Raw genomic sequence first — 20,662 nt, forward strand, 5'->3', positions numbered from 1 at the left:
TTTTCTTTCCACAATCCCGTTTCCCTTAGGATGGAAGGGACAAGAATACCGCAATGCAATGCCCATGCTAGTCATGGCCTCTTTATAAGCTCGAGAGCTAAAAGCGGGACCCTGGTCAGAATGTAGCATGCCAATTACGTATGTGCCGATATAGACTCGCAAATCTTTTATAACAGTTTTGGCGTCAGCCGAGAGCTGGGGTCTACATTTTAAGTGAATCTAGTCTTAAATGATATACAATGGGACGCATTTTTCCTGTTTGATCATGCGTATAGATCGCCTTATGCTTTCTATCAGGGGTCTCGGCACTACTGTGGCTGGTTCGCCACTGCGATCTCTGTTGCAATCTGGGCAGCTCATTACAAAGTTGTGATGTTGCAGGCTCATTCCCGGCCACCAGTATATCGATCGCAATTCTTTCAGAGATTCCTTAATCTTATGGTGTCTTAGACCCTCACCCATGTGTGCGTCTGCTATTAACAAGACTCTCCTGTTCGTGTTTGGAATAACCCTATCCCCCACTCCAGGGATTTGAGCAAAAGGAACGGAGTTTGCATCGATTACGTATGTATAATTGAGTGGATAGTTCACGGGTAATGCTGTACAGTCGCCTTGTGATGACGTTTTTACCGCCAGCATGGTTTCCCCGTCTATGTATTTTTCTGCACGCTTTTTTGTGGCTACGGAAGGCGGTTTAGTTGCTTCCGCTGTGGCTGTCTCAGCCAATGAATTCCCTGCAGCGTGAACGCCATCACGCTGATGACTCAGTGTATGTATCACGTGAGTCTTTTGTAGTTCTTTCTGTAAAAGAACTACTTGTTCCCAAAGCGATTTTTGCTTTATTGTGGCACCTGTGTCATCTTTGTAACCGTTTTGAACCCATTTCTGCAAGTCATTATTGTATGATTTGACGCAGGAATGCGAATCGCACACTATTAGTGTCGGGAATTCGCGATCGGCAATGTCGAGCGCCATTTTTAAAGCTATTAATTCAGTTTGTTGACCTGAATTGTCTTTTGCAGATTGTGACATTGTTACCAGAGGTCTCAATTTACCTCCGCGCCACCGGTATTTAACAACCTCGCACGTAGCGTTATAGGCTTGTTTTCCCCAAACTGAGGGTTGTGCATATCCGTCTGTATATATTACACAGGCGTAAAGTTGTAGGGGCAGAATGTCGATTGGCAGAGGATATTCTTTTTCATATTCTAGATTTTTTAATGTTTTCATGTTCGGGTCAAAATAGTATTTCACTTTGTCTGTAGCAAGAGAATTTTCCCATTGTATCCATTTTGGATCTAATGCCACGGTAGTTAAATTGCATGGGCTTGTTAATGCCTCAAAGGCTGATTCTGCTGTTAAAACAGTAATCCGTCTGCCTTGTGCTTGGGCTCTTTCTTTTGCTACAGCTGTTTGAACCGCATGTACAATGTTTTCCGCAATACTGAATGTTTTTTCAGCTTCTGTGTACAAATGTGATTTGTATGCTATTGGTACCGTTTCTCCCTCATTAGAGGTTAGGTACTTGAATCCGCATCTTCCTGGGATGACTCGGATTACAAGGTTGCGTGTGTTATCGCGTGTTTGCAATTTTGTTTTTGTTAACATGTCTGTTTGCAATGATCTCAAAATTTCGGTGTGTTTTTGGGTCCAATTGATTGGTTTAAAATCTGGTTTTATTAGTTCGTAGAGAGGTTTAACCCTCTCTGCATAATTTAGAATGTAAGTTCTTCCGAAATTCAGGAAACCTAGAATTGATTGTAAGTTTTTCAGCGTTTTCGGTGCTTGGATTACAGCGCATTCCTCTAAGAAATTGTCTGCCAGGCTTTTGCCTTCACTTGATAATTCATATCCTTAAAACAGGACAGTTAGATGGGCAATTCGTGACTTTTTAAAGTTGAATTTGTAACCCTCTGCTGCGAACCCAAGTATTATGGCGTTCACTCTTTTCAAGTGAGTATCCAAGTCATCATCTGTTAGATAGATGTCATCGACATAAGATAATGCCTCATCATCATATATTTGTAGTAACTCTGTTACTCTTGCTGAGAATAATCCTGGGCTATTCTTGAACCCCTGTGGGAGTCGACAGAAATTTTACTGCGAGCCCATTATTGAGAAAGCGGTCAAATACCTGCTTTCAGGTGCAATGTTTTGACAAAAGAATCCATTAGAGATGTCTAATGTTGTTTTGTATTTTTTGCGCACGATGTTATTCATTAGTGCTGCACTGTGTGAGTTTTGTACTGCAAATGTCTTGCAACATGAGTTAAGGTGTCTGTAGTCCAAAACTAGACGATATGAATCGTCTGGTTTGGAGACAGGAAACAAAGGATTGTTCATTTGTGAGGTGCATGTTTCAATCACCCCCTGGTATTCAAGTTGATCTAAGATCTCCCTGACCTGTTTTTTAGCTTCTTGCTTAATTGGGTACATTCCTCTGTGCAGTTGGTTGACATTTTAACTGGATTTTGTGAGGAGGAGAGTCCTCATCCCATCCTACATGGTTTTTATATAATGCAGGAGCTTGGGCTACTGCCCACTTTCTTGCAAGTGTATATTTTTTATGAATTGGAATATGATTTGAGAAGGCAGGCATAATCATTTCTTCGCCATGAGGGCACTCCCTGACAAACTCTGGTGGCCAGTCTTTTTCAGCTAAAAGGATGTCATAGCCTTTGGAAAGGTTATCCCAAAATAGACCCCTTATTTTCCTAGTCTTATCTCCCTCTATACGTAATGTTATTTCGTATATTTTATGAGGTTTGCTAACTCTGGTATCTGCAGTTTCCACCTGAATGCATTCCTTCGTGTCCACTGTCTCCAGATGATTCATCAGGATCTTGCGAGCTATGCTCACTTCTGCTGCGCTGTCTAGCATTGTCTGAGCCCACTCTTCGTTTTTCAGCTGTGTCCTCAGGATCCTCGGCATGTTTGATTACTTTAATACTGGCTACCTTCTTTTTGGGAAATTGTAATTTTTTACTTTGATGAGCAGGTTCCTTGTCTTTGGACTTGACGTGCTCTTCCCTTTGTTCTGACCATCCTCTTCTTTCCGATTTCTGCGAGGAAGTCTGAAAAGATCGAGAGGGACGTGTATCAATATCTTGATATCTATCAGTTTTTTTTAGATTATCCCTATTTCTTAGGTTGTATCTTTTCTCAGAGGGCTCCCTCTGGGGAGACTTGCGTCCTTGGTCTGGAGATCTTTCTCTCCGCCGAGGAGACCTTCCTCTGGACTGGAATCTTTTTTCTTTGGGAGTGGATTGTTTATTTCCATCCCAGCTCTTTTTTAGAGTATTTAGATTATTTTTAATAAATATCTTTTCAGGATTTTCAGTTAGTTGGGGTTTTACTGGTTTCCCACCCAAACTATCTCTTCCTAGTTCTTCATAGGATTTTTCTATGATTCTGGCAAGTTCAAATGGTTGTTCTGCTATATCTGTTTCTTTTAATATCTGGCGGATCGCCACAGATGCTGCTTCTCCTTTTATGTTGGATAATAATAAAGATGAGACCTGCTTGAAGTCTTTCAGTAATTTCATACCCAGAGTTAAAGCAGGTTCTGGACCGTATTCATTTTGAATCTGTCTTAGCACATCTGGTATAACCGCCATGGACGGAACACCATGTGTTTTTGTGTAAATGGAAGCAAAGACTGTGCCCCAAGTGTCACAGTCCTCCATATGTGGTGCGATCCCCATTGGAAGACAGATAGTCAGAATTCTGTGTTTCTCCGTAGGGGTAGTATCCGGAAATACTGCCTCAATTTGAGTGATTTTTTGTGCTAACCAGAATGGAATTTGTTCCTGTTTTATGGGTACTTTACCTAGACATGACTGTATGTTCTGTGGTGTGATTTTATTTGTGTTCCCCTGATGAGGGGTCAGCTGTGGAATGTTAATAGCTGGTTGGACTGTTGAAGTCCGCATTACATATTGGACTAATTGTCTATGTATTTTATTTAGTACTTTTAGGGGGACTAAAAGTTCTGGTATTGACATTTTTTCGATGTCTGTATGTGGTGTGTAGCTGGCTAAAACCGGCCACGTTGCTCCTGGTCTACCTAGTGGACCGAGCCTGGTGATGTGATTATTATGTTTTAGGGCGCCTTTAAACCAGAGCAGGTGCTCTTGGTATTTTAATGGGATTTCTACCTCGTCGAAAGGAGTGTACTCTTCCGGAGGTTCCTCTATTTTGTAATAGTGGAATTCGTGTGTGACAGCGTTTGCTGCTGGAAAGTTTATCCATGAATAGAATACCTCTGTCTGCCGATATTCATGTGCCTCAATTACGAATATGACTGTACCACCTCTCGATGTCAGTCCATTTTCTATAAGTTTAAGAGTTATAGTTTTTCTTATGTTGACCGGAATGAGTATTGCATCCGGGTCACTCTGTAGGAGACTTGTGTCATCCTCTAGGAGTCGAGCTGCTATTCTAGCTGCCTCCCTTTCTTCTTCACTTTCCCCCATTTTACTGGCAGAAAGGTTTTTGTTTGCAGATCAAGTTTCAAGGAAACAAAGATTAGGTGCACAATATTTTGGAACACTGTATCCTTCAACGTTGACTAAACCAAAAACTATACATAGAAATCTATTCCTACTACGTTTCGGCAGATTTTTAACCTTTGACCCACTCCAGACGTCTTTGGAGTATTTACGGGAGAAAGGGTCTGTGTGAAAAAGCACGACTGAGTTACTCTAACGTCTTGCGTTAGATTTATCGCCTTACCAAACGTTGGGCGCCATGTAGTGTAGTTCCTATAGTCCCAATAGGCTCTGCGCATTGGAATAATATATTCAGCAGTGTAGACGTAGGACTGAGGTTAACTAGGTCTCTACTGACTATATTAGACTTAAGTTTTTGCCAGCTAGCTCAGAGGTCACTAGAAACTTTCTTGAATAAGCGAGGAGGAGTTTAACCTCCCTGGATAGACAAGAAGGGATTTAGTTTCTGACAACCATAAAACATGACAACTTTGCTCTCCCTGATTAAGAGTATATCTCTAGAGTCGTGTGAAAACAAAAGACAGCTATTTCACTCAGTCAAAGGTGCGTACTTAGTTTCACCAGAGTGCAGAGAAAAGAGAGACGGGCGTTTTCAATAAAAGGTATTATTTATTGAGCAGTCTCCTTCCTCATGCAAGAGAAATGAATTGCTACAATTGCAATACTTATAGTAAAGTAAAGTGCGTACAGTAAAAGCAGGATTATAATATAATACTGTAAAAGCATTGATATGGTTTCTTAGCCATATGATACTTTAAAATAGATAAAATATATACATACATATATACATTGACTAATCGTACTCAACTGGTGCTTCTAAATACGTCTACCCCGGTGTACCTGACCTAAGCCTAATACTTAGTAGCAGTTTAAGTTAAGTTTGTTTTGCCAAGAATCTGACTCAAGAATTCTCTGTAAGGGTTTAGTCAGCTCAGTACCTGGGTAAGAAGGCAGGAGGTCTGGTATCTCTCTCTCAGGACTCGATATCCCAGTCACCCGCAAGGGTAGGCTGGAAACGCCGGAGCTGGATTTTCTCGGCAGGAGAAAAGACAGCGTCTTTCTCAGCGCGTCAAAAGGGAGGGGCAGCATCCGTGGGCTCTCGCATCAGCTGGGCTCTCGGGCAAGTAGATAGCTGCTCCAGAATCACCACCGTGTGTTTGCTTAAGGCAGCGTTGGTATATTTATACCTGAAAGGTGCCGGGTTTGACGTAAGGCTGGACATAAGACGTCAATAAAGATGTCACTAAGAACTGGTCGTTCTTACAGTGCTTTACAGGAGTTCTCGGATGAAATCAAAACAAAGGCAATGGGGATTTCCCAGGTTGCTGAAGGCTTGGTTTGTTTAGAGAACTCGGTGTGCTTTCTAGGGGGCTGGAGGAGTAGGCTTGCTAAATGTGACAGCATGTGCTACGACTGAATTATGAATAGGGTTTTTATGCCGTTGTATGGATAATATTGATTTATAACCGGACAAGGGCACAAAATAGAAATATCGATTCAGGTTCCTAGATAAACACACTACAATATGACCCTTGCACCAATTAAATGGGTGTATGGTGGTGCACATGCATATAACAGTTCCAGTCAAACAATGACTGATGGCTGTGGGCTGGTCAACATGTCAGTAACATTTACAACAACCCGTGGCTAAAGGGGAGGGTGACCTTTTACCCCCCCCCCCTCTCTCTCTCTGTAACTTGTATATATCTAAAAACATCTAGTGCTGTTTGTAGCCAAACATACAACTAAATGTAGGATTTCCTAGGGGAAAATACGTTTTCTGAAGAGACAACACATTTGCCTATATACTGGTTGAGTACTGTGAGAAGAAAAACTTGAAGTTTTGAATCCTGGTGATTATAAGTAAGAAATCAGGCAATGTGTGCAGATACCTTGATGTCATCTATAGGTTTATACTGCTTTTGCAATCACAAACATCAGTACTATGTCATCGCAGGTCTCATTGCACCACAAATCCACGGAGTTGTTACCTGTTCACTTGGGTACACGTATTGCTTCATAAATTCCTTCACCTGATGCAGAATCTTGTCCCCTTTCTTACTTTTCAGAAACAATTCATCTGTTGCATCAGGTGCACCAGCTTCTGCTTTTGTGACAGTGATGGTTCTATAACAGTAAATATTCCACTTAGTGAAGAAAATAAATCCAAATAAGATTAATCACATCAATAGTTTAAAAGGTGAGTGCCTGGTTATTTATAGGGAATTCTACATTTGCCAGTTGTGAATTTATCCAAAATAATTAGCTTTTTCGGAAACCTGGTAGTCAAGCACTCCTAAAGAAATTCTAGGGCATTAGTGGTGCTGTACCATTAGTGAGGAGTAAAGACAGGAAGGTATGTTCATTTGCTCTCAGTAGTGACACAACAGAAACGCGTATCTAAAGAGTACCTAAAAGTATAGGAAAGCAGAACACATGCATTGTAATTGAATGGACAAGTTTGAGGGTGTTCAATTTCAATGCATTTAAAAGGAGTACCTAGATAAAGTGTAAGCAATATAGAAAATACGGACAATCAAGACAGCCAACCTACTAGTATAGTAAAATAACAATATTGCTCATTATCCAGAATATTCTTATTCTGCCAAGAGAGCATTCAGACAATATATTTCAGGTTAACTTTCTGCGGCAGAACAAATCGGAGCCCGTCTTTAGGAAAGCCCTGAAGACGTGGCTTTTTAGTCTGGAACCTTAATTCGGGACCACACCTGCCAGTCTAGCGGTCGCACCCAGGTTTCTTTCTCAGCGCCGGGACACCTCTGCTTGAGGTAGCTCTTTACGCTCCTATAAATTCTGCTATAATTATTATTATTATTATTATTATTATATATTGGTGGGCAAAGTATCTACATCATAATAATAAAAAGACAAAATGTTTAATGGTCGCAATATCTAAGCATAAATGCTAAAGTGAGAAGGATGACAGTGGGGTGGGGACCGCAGAGATCTCCCAATAAAGCAGGACTAATGGAGAAAAAAATCAGTCACATGTGGGAGTGTGGCAAGACAAGCAGATGGTCTGGTGCAGTACAGACTCAGCAGCACGGATTGTTAAAGTTGGTTGAAACCTCAGCCACTAGCACAGCATAACCACCATTTTAGGTGGGCTAAGTGTAAAGAATGAAATAGCAAACTGCAGATGAGACGCTAGATACGAAGAGATGACCGGTTTCATAGTAGATATACTGACTTGCAATATTGTGCCTTAAAATGCTTTGGCATTACAACACTACGGCTATAATCGTTTCTTAGGTAAGTAAACTCGCTGTTAAGAAACTTTGTTTTTGTTATCGCTTTCAATAATATACCCCCAGATTCATGAAACCTATTTTCTGCAAATTCTAAATTGCGAGAAATACCGAATCGCAATTTAGAATTCGCATAATGGGATTCATGAAATTCTGCGAAAAAAAATAGCGATTCGCATTCGGCCGCAAAAGCCGATTGCGATTTTCCCTAAATCGCAGAATAATCGCTAAATCGGACAATTTCGGTGTTGAAATTGCGATCTCGCTATTAGCGAAATCGCAAAAATGGGAAGTCGCATTTCGAGCACAGTGATGACATCACAACCAGGAAGCAGGCAGTTCCCTCCCTCATTCTGAATACTGAGGCTGATTTGGAAGCAGCACTGCCCAGAGCTCCACTCTAAACCACCTCCAGCTTTGAATCAGGATACACCCCACTGCAGCAATGTCACAGGAAGCAGCAGGGACCAGTTCCACAGGGAGAAAGAGAAAAATTAAATTCTCCGAACAGGAGCTTGAACATCTGATTGAGGGAGTCTGTAGAGATCATGACAGACTGTTCGGGAAGGACTCCAGGAGGGTGCCAGAGGCCGACAAACGGCGAATTTGGTTGCGCATCCGCGCAAAAGTCAATTCAGTTGGAGTCACCCAGCGATCAATCGACGATCTCAAGAAGAGGTGATACGACCTCCGAGGTCGTGCCAAGCAGAGGATCGCCGAGAGGCTGGGTGAGCGTGTTGCAACAGGAGGGGTAGAGCCAACAGTCCCTCCCAACACCCCATTGGAGGACCTCGTTGAGGACACCTTGCAACCTGAGGCATGCGTGGGGGTAACCCGGCTGGACTCCTCGCGACCCACCCAAGAAAGCCAAGGTAAGTGCCATGCAACTGCGACCCTGTCCCCTAACAATGGCCATGACCCTAGAGCTACCCATTAGAAACCCCAGTCATGCAGCCAATGCACACCAGAAAATCCCTATTGCATTGTGGGACGTGTAGTCTGACCACAATTTACATTCAGCCCCATACAGCCAGATATGTCCTAATAGAGTCAATCCAACAGCAAGTCAGGAAATGCTAGCCTGCATGCATGTAGCAACCTTCCATGTGCAAGATACATGTTAATAATCAACGTCCACTTTACATCACAGGTGGCGCTGAAGATACCAGCTGCGACAGTGAGGGGCTGCAAATTGACGAGAATAATGAGGATTCTGAGGGTGACACACATCCATCCACACAACCAGGTCCATCAGGGCGAGCACCAGCGCCAGCAGCCTTACCACCACCTGCAACGCCAGCGACAACAGGCGCACCACAACCGCCAACTGTGAGACCCATGCCAGTGGCATCGGCAACACCAGCAGCCGCCAGGCCACCAACATAACGCACACCTACTGTGCCCACCCAGTCCAGCGGACAGGTCAGGGAGCGGCGCCAAACTACACCACGCGCCAGCAGGAGGGGGTGACTGTGCGTGTGCCGGGTCTTTCAATAGAGCGCCGCATGCTGCGCGTCCACCAACAACAGGCACGACACCTTGCAGCAATACATCTGCAGCTGCACAATACAGCCAGGAATGTTGGCCAGCTGTCCGACCGGATAGAGCGAATGACCACAGCAGTGGAGGCAAACACTGAGGCCTTGCTGACCCAGCGGGACCTCACCCGGTGCCCGCACCGCCAGCTCCTAACACGCCTCTCGGCGTACACGCGCTCCAATTATATATTTGGCAACGCAACATCCCAGCTGTCCCGAATCCAGATGGTCCAATGCTGCCAGGACGTGGCACGGGCACTTGAGCAGGCAACCACTGCAGTTCAGGCTCTGCAGGCAACTGGCCATGGTGATGGGATGACGCTAGTGAGGGAACATCTAGCCACAGCAGCCTGTCTTTGCCACCGGTTAGAGTTCCCCGCTGCAGCAGCAGGCCCACTGCGGCATCACGGGCAAATCCGGAGGAAGATGTGGAGAGGCGACATTGACATTTTTGCTCATCATGCTGATGAGAAAAGCATGCCCTCTAACAAATCAGGAGATGTATGACGCAATACACCTCAAATGTATCTTTTGAAAATAATGCAATATTATTGTGAAAACAAATATAATATTTATTCAATAACAGTACATCAGACTCATGTCATTATTTCAATTGTCATGCATGAGTGAAGTGTTGGGTGAGGGGAGTGGGTGCACTAGAAACAGTTAATTGTGATTTGGTTGCGGCGTCTATGTCCTTCAGCTGGATTTTCCCCGCGTGCATGACGTGCATGTGCAGGTGGGCGGTTGTCCCCTTCCGACTCACTGCCAGATATCTCTACAGGTATCCTGCGCTTGGTCGCAATGTTGTGGAGTATTGCACACACGGCCACGATGCGGCAGCAGACCTCAGGCTCGTATTTGAGGGCCCCACCAGTCTTGTGCAGTATGCGGAAGCGGCTCTTCAAAAGGCCAAATGTCCTCTCAATGCAATTTCTAGTGCGGATGTGTGCAGCATTGTAACGCCGTTGCTGTGGTGTGGCAGGGTTGAGGTATGGGGTGAGGAGGTACTCACGGAGACCGTAGGCGCTGTCACCTGAATGAAAGGAGCAGAGGGTGAGTGCCTGTTATGCGCAGCAACATGGTGACAATGTACCATTTAGTGGCATGTGTACTTACCTAGAAGGTGTCCTTCGCCAAAGTCTGCCCTGGCCAGTCGTGTGTGCATGCCGCTGTGCAGGAATATGAATGAGTCATGTGTGCTCCCCGGGTATTGTGCCACTATGTCCGTGATGATTGTCTTAGCGTTGCACACCATCCGGATATTCAGGGAGTGGTCGGACTTGCGGTTCCGGTACATGTATTCTGTTTGTGCAGGTGGGCAGATGTGGATGTGGGTACAGTCTATGCATCCAATTACATGGGGGAATTGTGCAATGTTGTAGAAATCCAGCTTGGTTTGATTCAAGTCCTGTTGGGTGGTTGGGAATGTGATGTAATGGTTTAACCGGGTCAGCATTGCCTCCAGGAAACTCCTTAGGCAGCGGGACATGGTGCTCTGGGAGATCCCCCCTGCAACGGCAACCACCCCCTGGAAGCTTCCGGAAGCCAGGAGGTGCAGGCTGCACAAGACCTGTACATGGGTGGGCACGGCATTGGTACTCCTTGTTGGGTGCTGCATCAGGGGGTCTATGTCCCGGATCAGCTTAGTGATCATTGCCCCATTCAGGCGGTACTTGGAGTAGATTTGCTCCGCAGTTTGGCCCAGTAGGGTGATCCGCTGGCAAAATATTCGCTCCTGTATCCTGCGTTTGTTCCGTGCTGCTCGCTGAAGCCTTCGCCGCCTGACCACCATGTAGAGTCCTGGCATTGTGAGAGTCCTCATGCTCCAGCTGCGTATCCTTAAGTGTGTTTGGTCAGGCCTGCACCTGTGGGTAGTTTGTTGAAGATATTTTTTTTTTCCTTTATGGTTACCACCTGGTTTGGGTTCTCCTTAAATTGCGCGTCGCTAATAGCGATTTTTGGGGTTTTCGCATATTGCGACTTTTCTTGAATAGCGATTGCGATTATTTAGCGATTTCGCAAATTAATTTGCAGAATCCATGGTTTCTTGCAATTTCCGATTCGCTAAAGGGCTTCTTCCAGGATTCTGCGAATTACTTTGAGAACTCGCAATTTTTCTTTAGCGAATTCGCTTTTTTAAACTTTTCACTGTCATGAATTCCTTTTCTTCAAATTGCGATCGCAATTGCTGATTCGCAGCTATTGCGATCGCAGTTTTGCTTCATGAATCTGGCTGAAAGTTTCTAAAAATATAGGATTTTAATGTGTTTTAGTGCATTTATTCATTTTATTTTCTTGTTTGTATAACTGTTATAATTTTTTTTAAAATATAGTTTGCCTTTTTAAGGGAGTTAGATTTTTTTATTTAATTGCCAGTAGTAATTTATAGTATCATAGCAATTTGTTGGGTTTGTAGGGGTGTAGGGTGGGAAGTTAATTAAGGAATAGTTAATTATTGACTAATAAATAATTTTTAAGTAAGTATGCACAACCTTAGAGGCAGACCAGAGTGGTCCATACGTATATGGTGTGGTGAATCGGAATCCCGTTTCCTTCCTCATTGACACGGGTGCTATCCTCTCTACTGTGAGAACAGCAGAGGTTCCTGACATACCCCAAAGAATCCAAGTTGTAGGAGTTGCAAATAAAGAAATGACTAGCCCAGTTTCAGAAGTGGTACCTGTCAAAATAGGGTCCTTTGAGGAGAATCAACAATTTGTGGCGTATGATTCGAGTACTGTAATCTGCTTGGACAAGATCTTTTGTGCAAGCTGTATTGTTCCATTTACTCTACCCCAAACGGAATGGAGTTCCAAACTCATGATGAGGAATTGCCTTTAAACTTGTCAGACAGAGATCAGAAATTGGAATGTACTCTATGGTGACAAAGGATGATTTGCCCTCAGAGTTGGGAGACACAGTGATACCTGGATTCTGGGACTTTTCAGGTAAAGACATCGATCGGACTTATCAAAGGAGTTAAACCAGCCCACATTACAGTGAATATATGCATATAATGGTTCTGTCGGAATTTTGGCCTACGCAGCACCCCTACATACATGCCTATTCCCTGCTGACGAGAGGTAACAACCTCGAAACACGTGTCCAGGGATGGCCAACGCGACAGTGATTTTTTGCTCAAGACTCTGGCAGAGGCGCACCCGCTGATGCTTACTTCATGGACCACAATGCTTTGGGGCAACACGCTGGTAGGACAAGCAGTGTGCGACCAATTGGACTTTCTTTTGTATTCAAGCTCCCTTGAGCTGGTGGGGCTGACGAGCCCGGGTTACGCACCTGCGTGCCACGAGCGGTACCGGACCTGAGAATATTTTTTGGCAGCCTACGCAGCACCCCTACATATATGCCTATTCCCTGCTGACGAGAGGTAACAACCTCGAAACACGTGTCCAGGGATGGCCAACGCGACAGTGATTTTTTGCTCAAGACTCTGGCAGAGGCGCACCAGCTGATGCTTACTTCATGGACCACAATGCTTTGGGGCAACACGCTGGTAGGACAAGCAGTGTGCGACCAATTGGACTTTCTTGCCTATTATGATGACAGTGGTCAGAGTTTAAACCGACCGGGGAATGCGAAGCGGTTCCAATGGGCTCAAGGAGCCCATCGGCCAGTCGGTAAGTCCTCAATCCCTTAAGGACGGCGTTTCCACCATCTGGATTATAATGTCTGTTTCCGACAGCCAATCCATATTGGCCTTTATGACATGGATTGGCTGTCGGAAACCATGAGGTGCCTGCCAGACATTGCAGGGATGATTGAAAACTTCAATTTTTCAATGTGAGCTTGTGTTGCAGGCGGTTTCAGCCAGCCTCACAAGCTCCCATTGAAAAATGGAACTTTGTGACCGCACCATGTGCGGTCGCATCCAAATAATGTGGTCGGAACCGCCGACCTAAGGTCGGTAGGTTCTCAATCCTGGAACAGTGTCGGTCGGAGGCAATTCCGGCCAACATCGTAATGAGGGCCATAGTTGGCACCAGAGATCCCCCAAATTGTCTTATCCACTGCACGGGGCGAATACTTCACAGCCTGACAGATGAGGGAATGAACGGAGGAAGCAATCCACACAGCGTGTAACTGCTAAGAGGGGGAAAGCTAAGGGAGTTCGATTCCATGTCTGTTCAGGATGGTCTTTGGCATCCCAGTTCCTGGGGTAGCGAGAGCTGGTGCAATCTCTGGGGGGCTTGTGGGAGGACGTCACACCAAACCGCAGACACACAATGTCCTACAGGCCTAACTTACGTTTGGGGGTGACTGTAGGCCCATATCATGGATATACAAGTCCCTCCAATCTATGACTAATAGTAAGGCGACAAGCCTTAGGGCCTACTGACAGTGAAGGAGTTGAGAGTCAAGGAATAGGAACCAGTGCTAGCACATCCATATGAGGCATCCAAGAACACCAGCTGCAAATATATGCAATGTAACTATCTTTACACCACTTACCTCACACCACACAGGCCAAACATCATTGTAAAGATAGATGATAAAAAATGCCCTAAATGCACAACGATTGATGCAGCCTTCATGCAAATGATATGGAGCTAGCCGAGACAAACTGATTTCTGGCATGCAGGCACGGCTGAATTAAAGAACAGACTTGCTTACAACAGTGATATGCCTGTTAAGCTCCCCCAAAGGCAAAGAGGATGGGCTCCAAGTTCCTCGAGCTAGAGTTAGGGATTGACAAATGTACCATAGTGGTGCACTGGAGGCCCACTGAAGGGCCCCCTGATGTAGATGTAAGGAGAGGCCAAGAGATGGGCGGTGACCTGCATAAATGAAGAATGCTGGGGGGCAGAGCAAGCACCCAGTCACTGACCTTTGGAGGGAAGTGGTAGGCTCCTTTCATGGGATTGATGATTGATGACTAGAGCTGGAAGGCATTGTTGCTAATCAAGTCCTAGGTGGGAGGGGGGGGTGGGCAGAAGACGTGCGCTGCTTTGATCTGCAATGGCTATGATTACCACATAGATATTCTAAACCTATTTTGGGGGCAAGAGTATGCTGACTTTAAATCCACCTTAAAGGCAGGGCTTTAAGTGGGATGAAAAAGCAAGGGGGTCTCATAAAGGGGCATGGCTAATGTAATTAAGGGCATGGCTTAAATCACGTAAGCTAAAAATCTGTGCTTAGCATAGTGTGCCGCCTAACTTGTATTTTGCTGTTTCTGTCATTGCATCCAGTTATATGATACAACAAGTAACATCATACCTACAACAAGTCAGGACTATTGGTTTGTCAATGGTTGTTAGTGGCATAAGATAAATAAGCGGCAACTATGGCTTGTATATAATATTGAAAAAGCTTCCATTGAAAGCCCTGGTGACACCACGACAATGTTGCTGCTCCTGAGTTTCAAAAAGAGAAGGGAAATCCAGAGAGAAAATGACTCTTTAAAGGATTCCCCTCCACTACTATGCTCACCTGGCATGACGTCATGCAGTAACTTCTCCACTTGTGAGAAGTGAGCAGTGTGAGCAGCGCACATCGATGTGCCTGCTGTCACTGCAGTCCCGAAAAAACGGACCGCCTGGGCAGGCTTACCGAGTTATTCCTAATTGTTTGCCAAGTTTTCTTTCTTTGCTGGGATAACCAACGTTTCCCCACAACAGGTTGCAAACTTCTGCCTATTAAGGACTCGTTGGTTTAATACGACTGATATTCTATCAAAAGACTGCTGCACTAGTTTTTTAAATGCAGAATTGCTTTTCAGCCACGTAATTCTAATCAATGGAATGGATACTAATTAGAAACGGTTGAAAATCAAAAAAATATATATTTTTACAAAAACGTATGGGGTGAAGACAAGTAACCTACTTGGAATTAAACTGTCTACATGGCGACCAAAAGCCTGAAAGCAAGTGGCTGTAACACCCTTTCCTTCCCCTGCTATTTCTCTACAAAGTGTATCAATAGTATATGAAATACCTAACATGCTTTAAAAACCATTGTGTGCAGTTTTGTTTGCAAACCACCCACCCTTCGGGTTAATTCACACAATGATTTCTGTTTATGGTAGAACAAGCATTATCCCTTCCATGTGCTCTGCCAAAGATGAAGTATTGTCTCCATCACTTGATGTGGCACTGTCGCTTTAGAACAAATATTGGAGGAAGGGATCTCCCTTTACCTCTTCTAGATAGTGTTGGTGCATTATGGGTCTATATTAAAATATTTTGCAGGACTGATTTAAGCACCCAGACTGGCCTACAGCTTTTGCCTTCCAAAGTAAAAAAGAAATGTAAATGTATATACATCGTACGTATCCAATTTGAGTAGATGGGCACATTTTTGAAAAGGCACAGAGCCTAATTCTAAGATGCGTGGAAATCGGTGCAAATCTCAGATTTCCCTCGCATATGCCATCGCCAACATATGTACTTCTGTGGACTGTCCACGTGGCACACACGACATTGGAGCGTGCATGGCAGAAATGTGCATCAGCAAGTTTGTTTTTTGATCTCTGTGGATAAAACGTTTCCCTATGCAAAAAACACTTTTACACGTTACACCTTCATCAAATATAGGAAGTGTACACATTTCTTTCTAACACTGGAAAGAAATTTACTGGGGCTTTCATCTGAAGTTAACAAGACTAACAGGGCCTTATGCACAAATATAAACTTACAAGTTTACGATTGTTTGCTACTCACAGAGGTTTTTTACGAGTAATACACAAAAGTTTACGTTTAATTTTGTGAATCAGGCCCTGTGTTTTTTTTCAGAAGCGATACAACTTGTGAAATGTTTGGTAAAAGCCACAAACCTATGCGATTGTGCTTCCACCACACATCTAGCATGGCCTCCTGCACTCAATCACATCTACTCACATCCTCCTGGAATGCTCACTTTCCCATCCATGTGCGTACAATCACCACTGGGGAAAATCTATAGTTCAAGACAGTTGATTGGCAGTGTGCTCAAGAGGGTGGATTGGCAGTGAGCTCAAGAGGGTTGATTGCCAGTGTGCTCAAGAGGGTTGATTGCCAGTGTAAGGTAAGGGACGACGGTGGCAGCATCTCCCGACCCCGCTTGGCGCCTACATACATACTTTGAGCGGAAGCGCTGCTGCATACTGTTTTAGCGTATGTTTAAGTGTGGCCGAAGTGGAAATTGTTTGTGATTTTAACTTACTGCTGTTTGCACTCGCGCTTTGACGGGGCTCAGAGGGGCTCCCACTGCATTTCCGGCTGTCTGTGCCCAATACTCAAGCCTGCCCGCCCGGTCCGACTCGGTAGCCTATACCGTTGAGCAGAGGGCGGGGCAGGTAAGAGCAAGACACGCCCAGGAAGGCGAGCGGTTAGCGTTCCAGCTCTCCACTTTACATGGCTATTTAGGCTGCGAGGAGGTCCCGGACACTTGCGGTAAGGGACGAAGTTGGCAGCATCTACCGACCCCGCTTGCCGCCTACATACATACTTTGAGCGGAAGCGCTGCTGCATACTGTTTTAGCGTATGTTTAAAATTGAATTGCTAATTTTAAAACTCCCAGCACTGACCCCGCACTGATCATGTTTTTAAAATTGATTTGATAAATTTTAAAACTCCCAGCACTGACCCCGCACTGATCGTGTTTTTAAAATTGATTTGATAAATTTTAAAACTCCCAGCACTGATCCCGAACAGACCGTGTTTTTAAAATTGAATTGCTAATTTTAAAAGTACCCAGCGCTAAGTGTGGCCGAAGTGGAAATTGTTCGGGATTTTAACTTACTGCTGTTTGCACTCGCTCTTTGACGGGGCTCAGAGGGGTTCCCACTGCATTTCCGGCTGTCTGTGCCCATTACTCAAGCCTGCCCGCCCCGGTCCGACTCGGTAGCCTATACCGTTGAGCGGAGGGCGGGGCAGGTAAGAGCAAGACACGCCCAGGAAGGCGAGCGGTTAGCGCTCCAGCTCTCCACTTTACAGGGCTATTTAGCCCCTCGTCAGCCCTAGCGCGCATCGGTTTGCGCGCAGAGGGGCACCTTAGCCAGCGCCGAAGACAAGCCAAAGACCAGCCCGTCTGCGCCCGTCCGCGACAGGACGGGGCCAGGGGCTGGAGGCTATGGCGCTACCCACCCACTCACGGAGAACTTACTCCTCACAGGTATTACTAGGGATCCAAAGCCATTTACCTATGGGGTGTGATAACAGGGTGGAGGGAAGTTTAGAGGGCCCGTTTGCCTGTCGTTACTGCAAAGTTCAATTCCAGATATTAGCTGGAGTCAGAAACGCCTCTGATGATCACCCGGAGTGGTGCCCACACGACAAGGCGATACTCGCTCACAACTCTACCCCGACAAATAATAAGGGCACCAGTACACTACGGGGAAATAGAACTTATTATGTAATATCAGATCGCTACCTAAACACGCCATAGAGGTATGGGATCTGATTTCATCAGAGGAACCCGACCTATGCTTCCTGACGGAAACGTGGCTTAAACCCCACTCAGTCCCGGCCATAACTCTGGGAATCCCAGTGATATACAAAATTATCAGGTTAGATCGTCCCACTAAAACTGGCGGGGGGATCGCGATTGTCCATAAGCAAGAAATGAATGTTACTGTGCTGGACGAGCTGTGTACCCCCGAGTTAGAACTCCTGATTTTTAAAATTAACATTTTGTCTAAAAAGAGTAGAAAGGGAGCATTGGTCTACCGCCCCCCCAGTCCGTGCACCAATCTATCTGTCACGTTGATAGAGTCATTGGCACCCCATGTACATGGCAATACAGACTTCCTACTCCTAGGAGATTTTAATGTCCACAGTGAGTTAGAAAATTGTAACGAGGTGCAAACATTAATGGCGGACCGTAACTCACTGGGTCTAAAGCAGATAAATAGCGGCCCAACTCATCAGGCGGGACACACCTTAGACTTAGTCTTATCCAACTCCCCACAGGTCGAGTGTTTGCCCCCCTATCAAGTAGAATGGACAGACCATTTTATCATTGAATTTTATACTCCCACTCCCATTTCGCATGGTACTGGACAGATGGCCTTACCCAGTAAAAGAAGACCATGGCATAAACTGACCCAGGAAGCCTTTAAAAAGAGATACGTAGCCCCTACTCCCAGCGCTAGTGAGAGTATTAAAAACGCTCTGAGCAAATATGAAGGGATGGTACTTGAAACTATAGATGAGATCATTCCATTAAAAACCTGTAAGCCCAGACCTGCACACAAACAGGATATCTGGTTTTCGGAGCATCTAAGGGCGCTCAAACAGGCTACTAGGAAATTAGAGAAGAAATGGAGGGCTTCCCGTCAAGACGGAGACGAACAACTTTACAGGAACTCCTTGACAGTATATCACAAAGCTATTCGCGCTGCGCGAAAAAAATCATGTTGCATCACAATTATCGGCGGCTGGAAATAACCCGAGAGTATTGTATCAAATCTTACAGACATTCACGAAACCAGCAGCTTGTGAGAGTCCAGAAGTGGCATCGCAGCAACTATGTGATGACACCTCTCTGTTCTTTACAAAAAAAATCGATGCAATTTATGACAAAATTATTCATTCTAACCAAACCAGTAGGAATGATAATGCCCCATTTCTGAGTATGGAAGTACAATCTCCTGCTACTCACTCTCTCTCTGTATTCCCCCCTATCTCGATTGAGGAGGTATTATCACTTATCACACAGATAAAGAGTGGCTGCCCAATGGACACTATCCCTGCGCGTATTATGCCTACAATTGCGAATGAATTGGGACGTGCGATCCAGAGGCTAGTAAACCTCTCGCTAAGCACAGGAGAGGTTCCGCTAGGATGGAAGAAGGCGTTGGTTAGGCCGCTCAGGAAAAACACAGCAATCCCCTGGACTGAGCTAGCCAACCTTAGGCCAATATCCCTGCTTCCTTTTCTAGGCAAACTTATTGAAAAGTTTGTTAATAGACACTTGTCTAATTACATCGAATTTGCAGGAGGGCTAGACTATTCACAATTGGGTTTCAGGCCAAAACACAGTACCGAGACTACCCTGATGTCAGTCGCAGACGATCTACATATGTACCAGGATAAAGGCCACTCCATTATCCTGGTACTGTTGGATCTGTCTGCGGCATTCCACACCGTGTCACATTCCATCTTGACTACCAGGCTAGCTAACATCGGCCTGAAGCACGAGGCACTGGCATGGTTGAGGAGTTTCCTAACAAACCGCACCCAGCGAGTGACAATGGGTGCTTACCGATCAGAGGAGGTTGAAATTTCCAAAGGGGTGCCACAGGGCTCATGCTTGAGCCCTACGCTCTTTAACATCTATGTGGCACCCCTGGCTAACATCATGAGAACTTATGGATTCATCCCGGTATCCTACGCGGATGACACTCAACTCCTCTTTCCCTTCAAGTCCCTTACCACCGAGGTTAGGAACTCCTTTTCCCAGGGTATGAAAGCAGTGGCACACTGGATGTCGTCCAACTACCTGCAATGCAACGTTGGAAAGACAGAAGTCATGCTGTTTGGTGAAGCTAAACTCCTCTGGACTCCGGACTGATGGCCACAAGATCTGGGCCCAGTACCCGAGCCCAAACAAATAGTTACAAATCTGGGAGTCCGATTAGATCAAGAACTTACACTCAAACAGCATGGCAACCAGGTGGTGGGAGCCTGCTTTCATGTTATTGGCCTGTTACGAAAAATCTTCCCCTTACTATCGGATGCAACTAGAAGAATGTTGGTACAGGCACTGGTCCTGAGTCGAATAGACTATTGTAATGGCCTGCTCCTGTCTGCTAACGAGGGAGTCATGACAAGACTCCAGGTGGTTCAGAACACGGCAGCTCGCCTGGTTCTGAACGCCCCCCCTCGTACGCCCTCCAAACCACTGCTGACAAAGTTGCACTGGTTATCAGTCAAACAGAGGGCCAAGTTCAAAGTATGTTGCACAATACACAAAAGCCTCAACGGGCTGGGTCCAGCATACCTGACTAAAAAGTTAGTTCCCTATGTACCTGTTCGGTCACTTAGGTCGAGCGAGCAAGGCCTCTTCTGTGTACCTAGAGCAAAAAAAGCCAGACATGGAACCAAAACATTATCAGTGGCAGGACCCTCCCTATGGAATAGTCTCCCAAAGTCTCTCAGGCTATGTGCAGAACATCTTCCATTTAGAAAACAACTTAAGACCTTCCTATTCCAACACTAGAACGGCTGCTAAACTGGTTTTTCCCCAAACATATGCTGTAGATGCCTAAAGGCGCGGAGATACTCCTCCGGGAGTGGAATCTAGCGCGGTACAAACCTGCAAATAAATAAATAAATAACTGTGCTCAAGAGGGTTGATTGCCAGTGTGCTCAATAGGGTGGATTACCAGTGTGCTCAAGA

The 20,662-nt window shown here is 45.2% G+C and overlaps 1 protein-coding gene across 4 annotated transcripts in view; it reads right to left on the minus strand.

Moving 5' to 3' along the window:
- The window catches only part of LOC144785622 (acyl-CoA dehydrogenase family member 11-like), a 684,407-nt gene that overhangs the window by 8,872 nt on the left and 654,873 nt on the right, over window positions 1–20,662 (minus strand). For 3 of the 4 annotated variants that reach the window (XM_078664430.1, XM_078664431.1, XM_078664429.1), the window contains one exon: window positions 6,503–6,638. In XM_078664430.1, the coding sequence (XP_078520556.1) occupies window positions 6,503–6,638 (136 nt within the window). Of the gene's footprint in view, window positions 1–6,502; window positions 6,639–20,662 lie in introns of those variants that run through there. The other variant, XR_013601998.1, reaches the window with a different exon arrangement.

The sequence above is a fragment of the Lissotriton helveticus genome, chromosome 10 (assembly GCF_964261635.1).
Source record: "Lissotriton helveticus chromosome 10, aLisHel1.1, whole genome shotgun sequence".
NCBI lineage: Eukaryota > Metazoa > Chordata > Amphibia > Caudata > Salamandridae > Lissotriton > Lissotriton helveticus.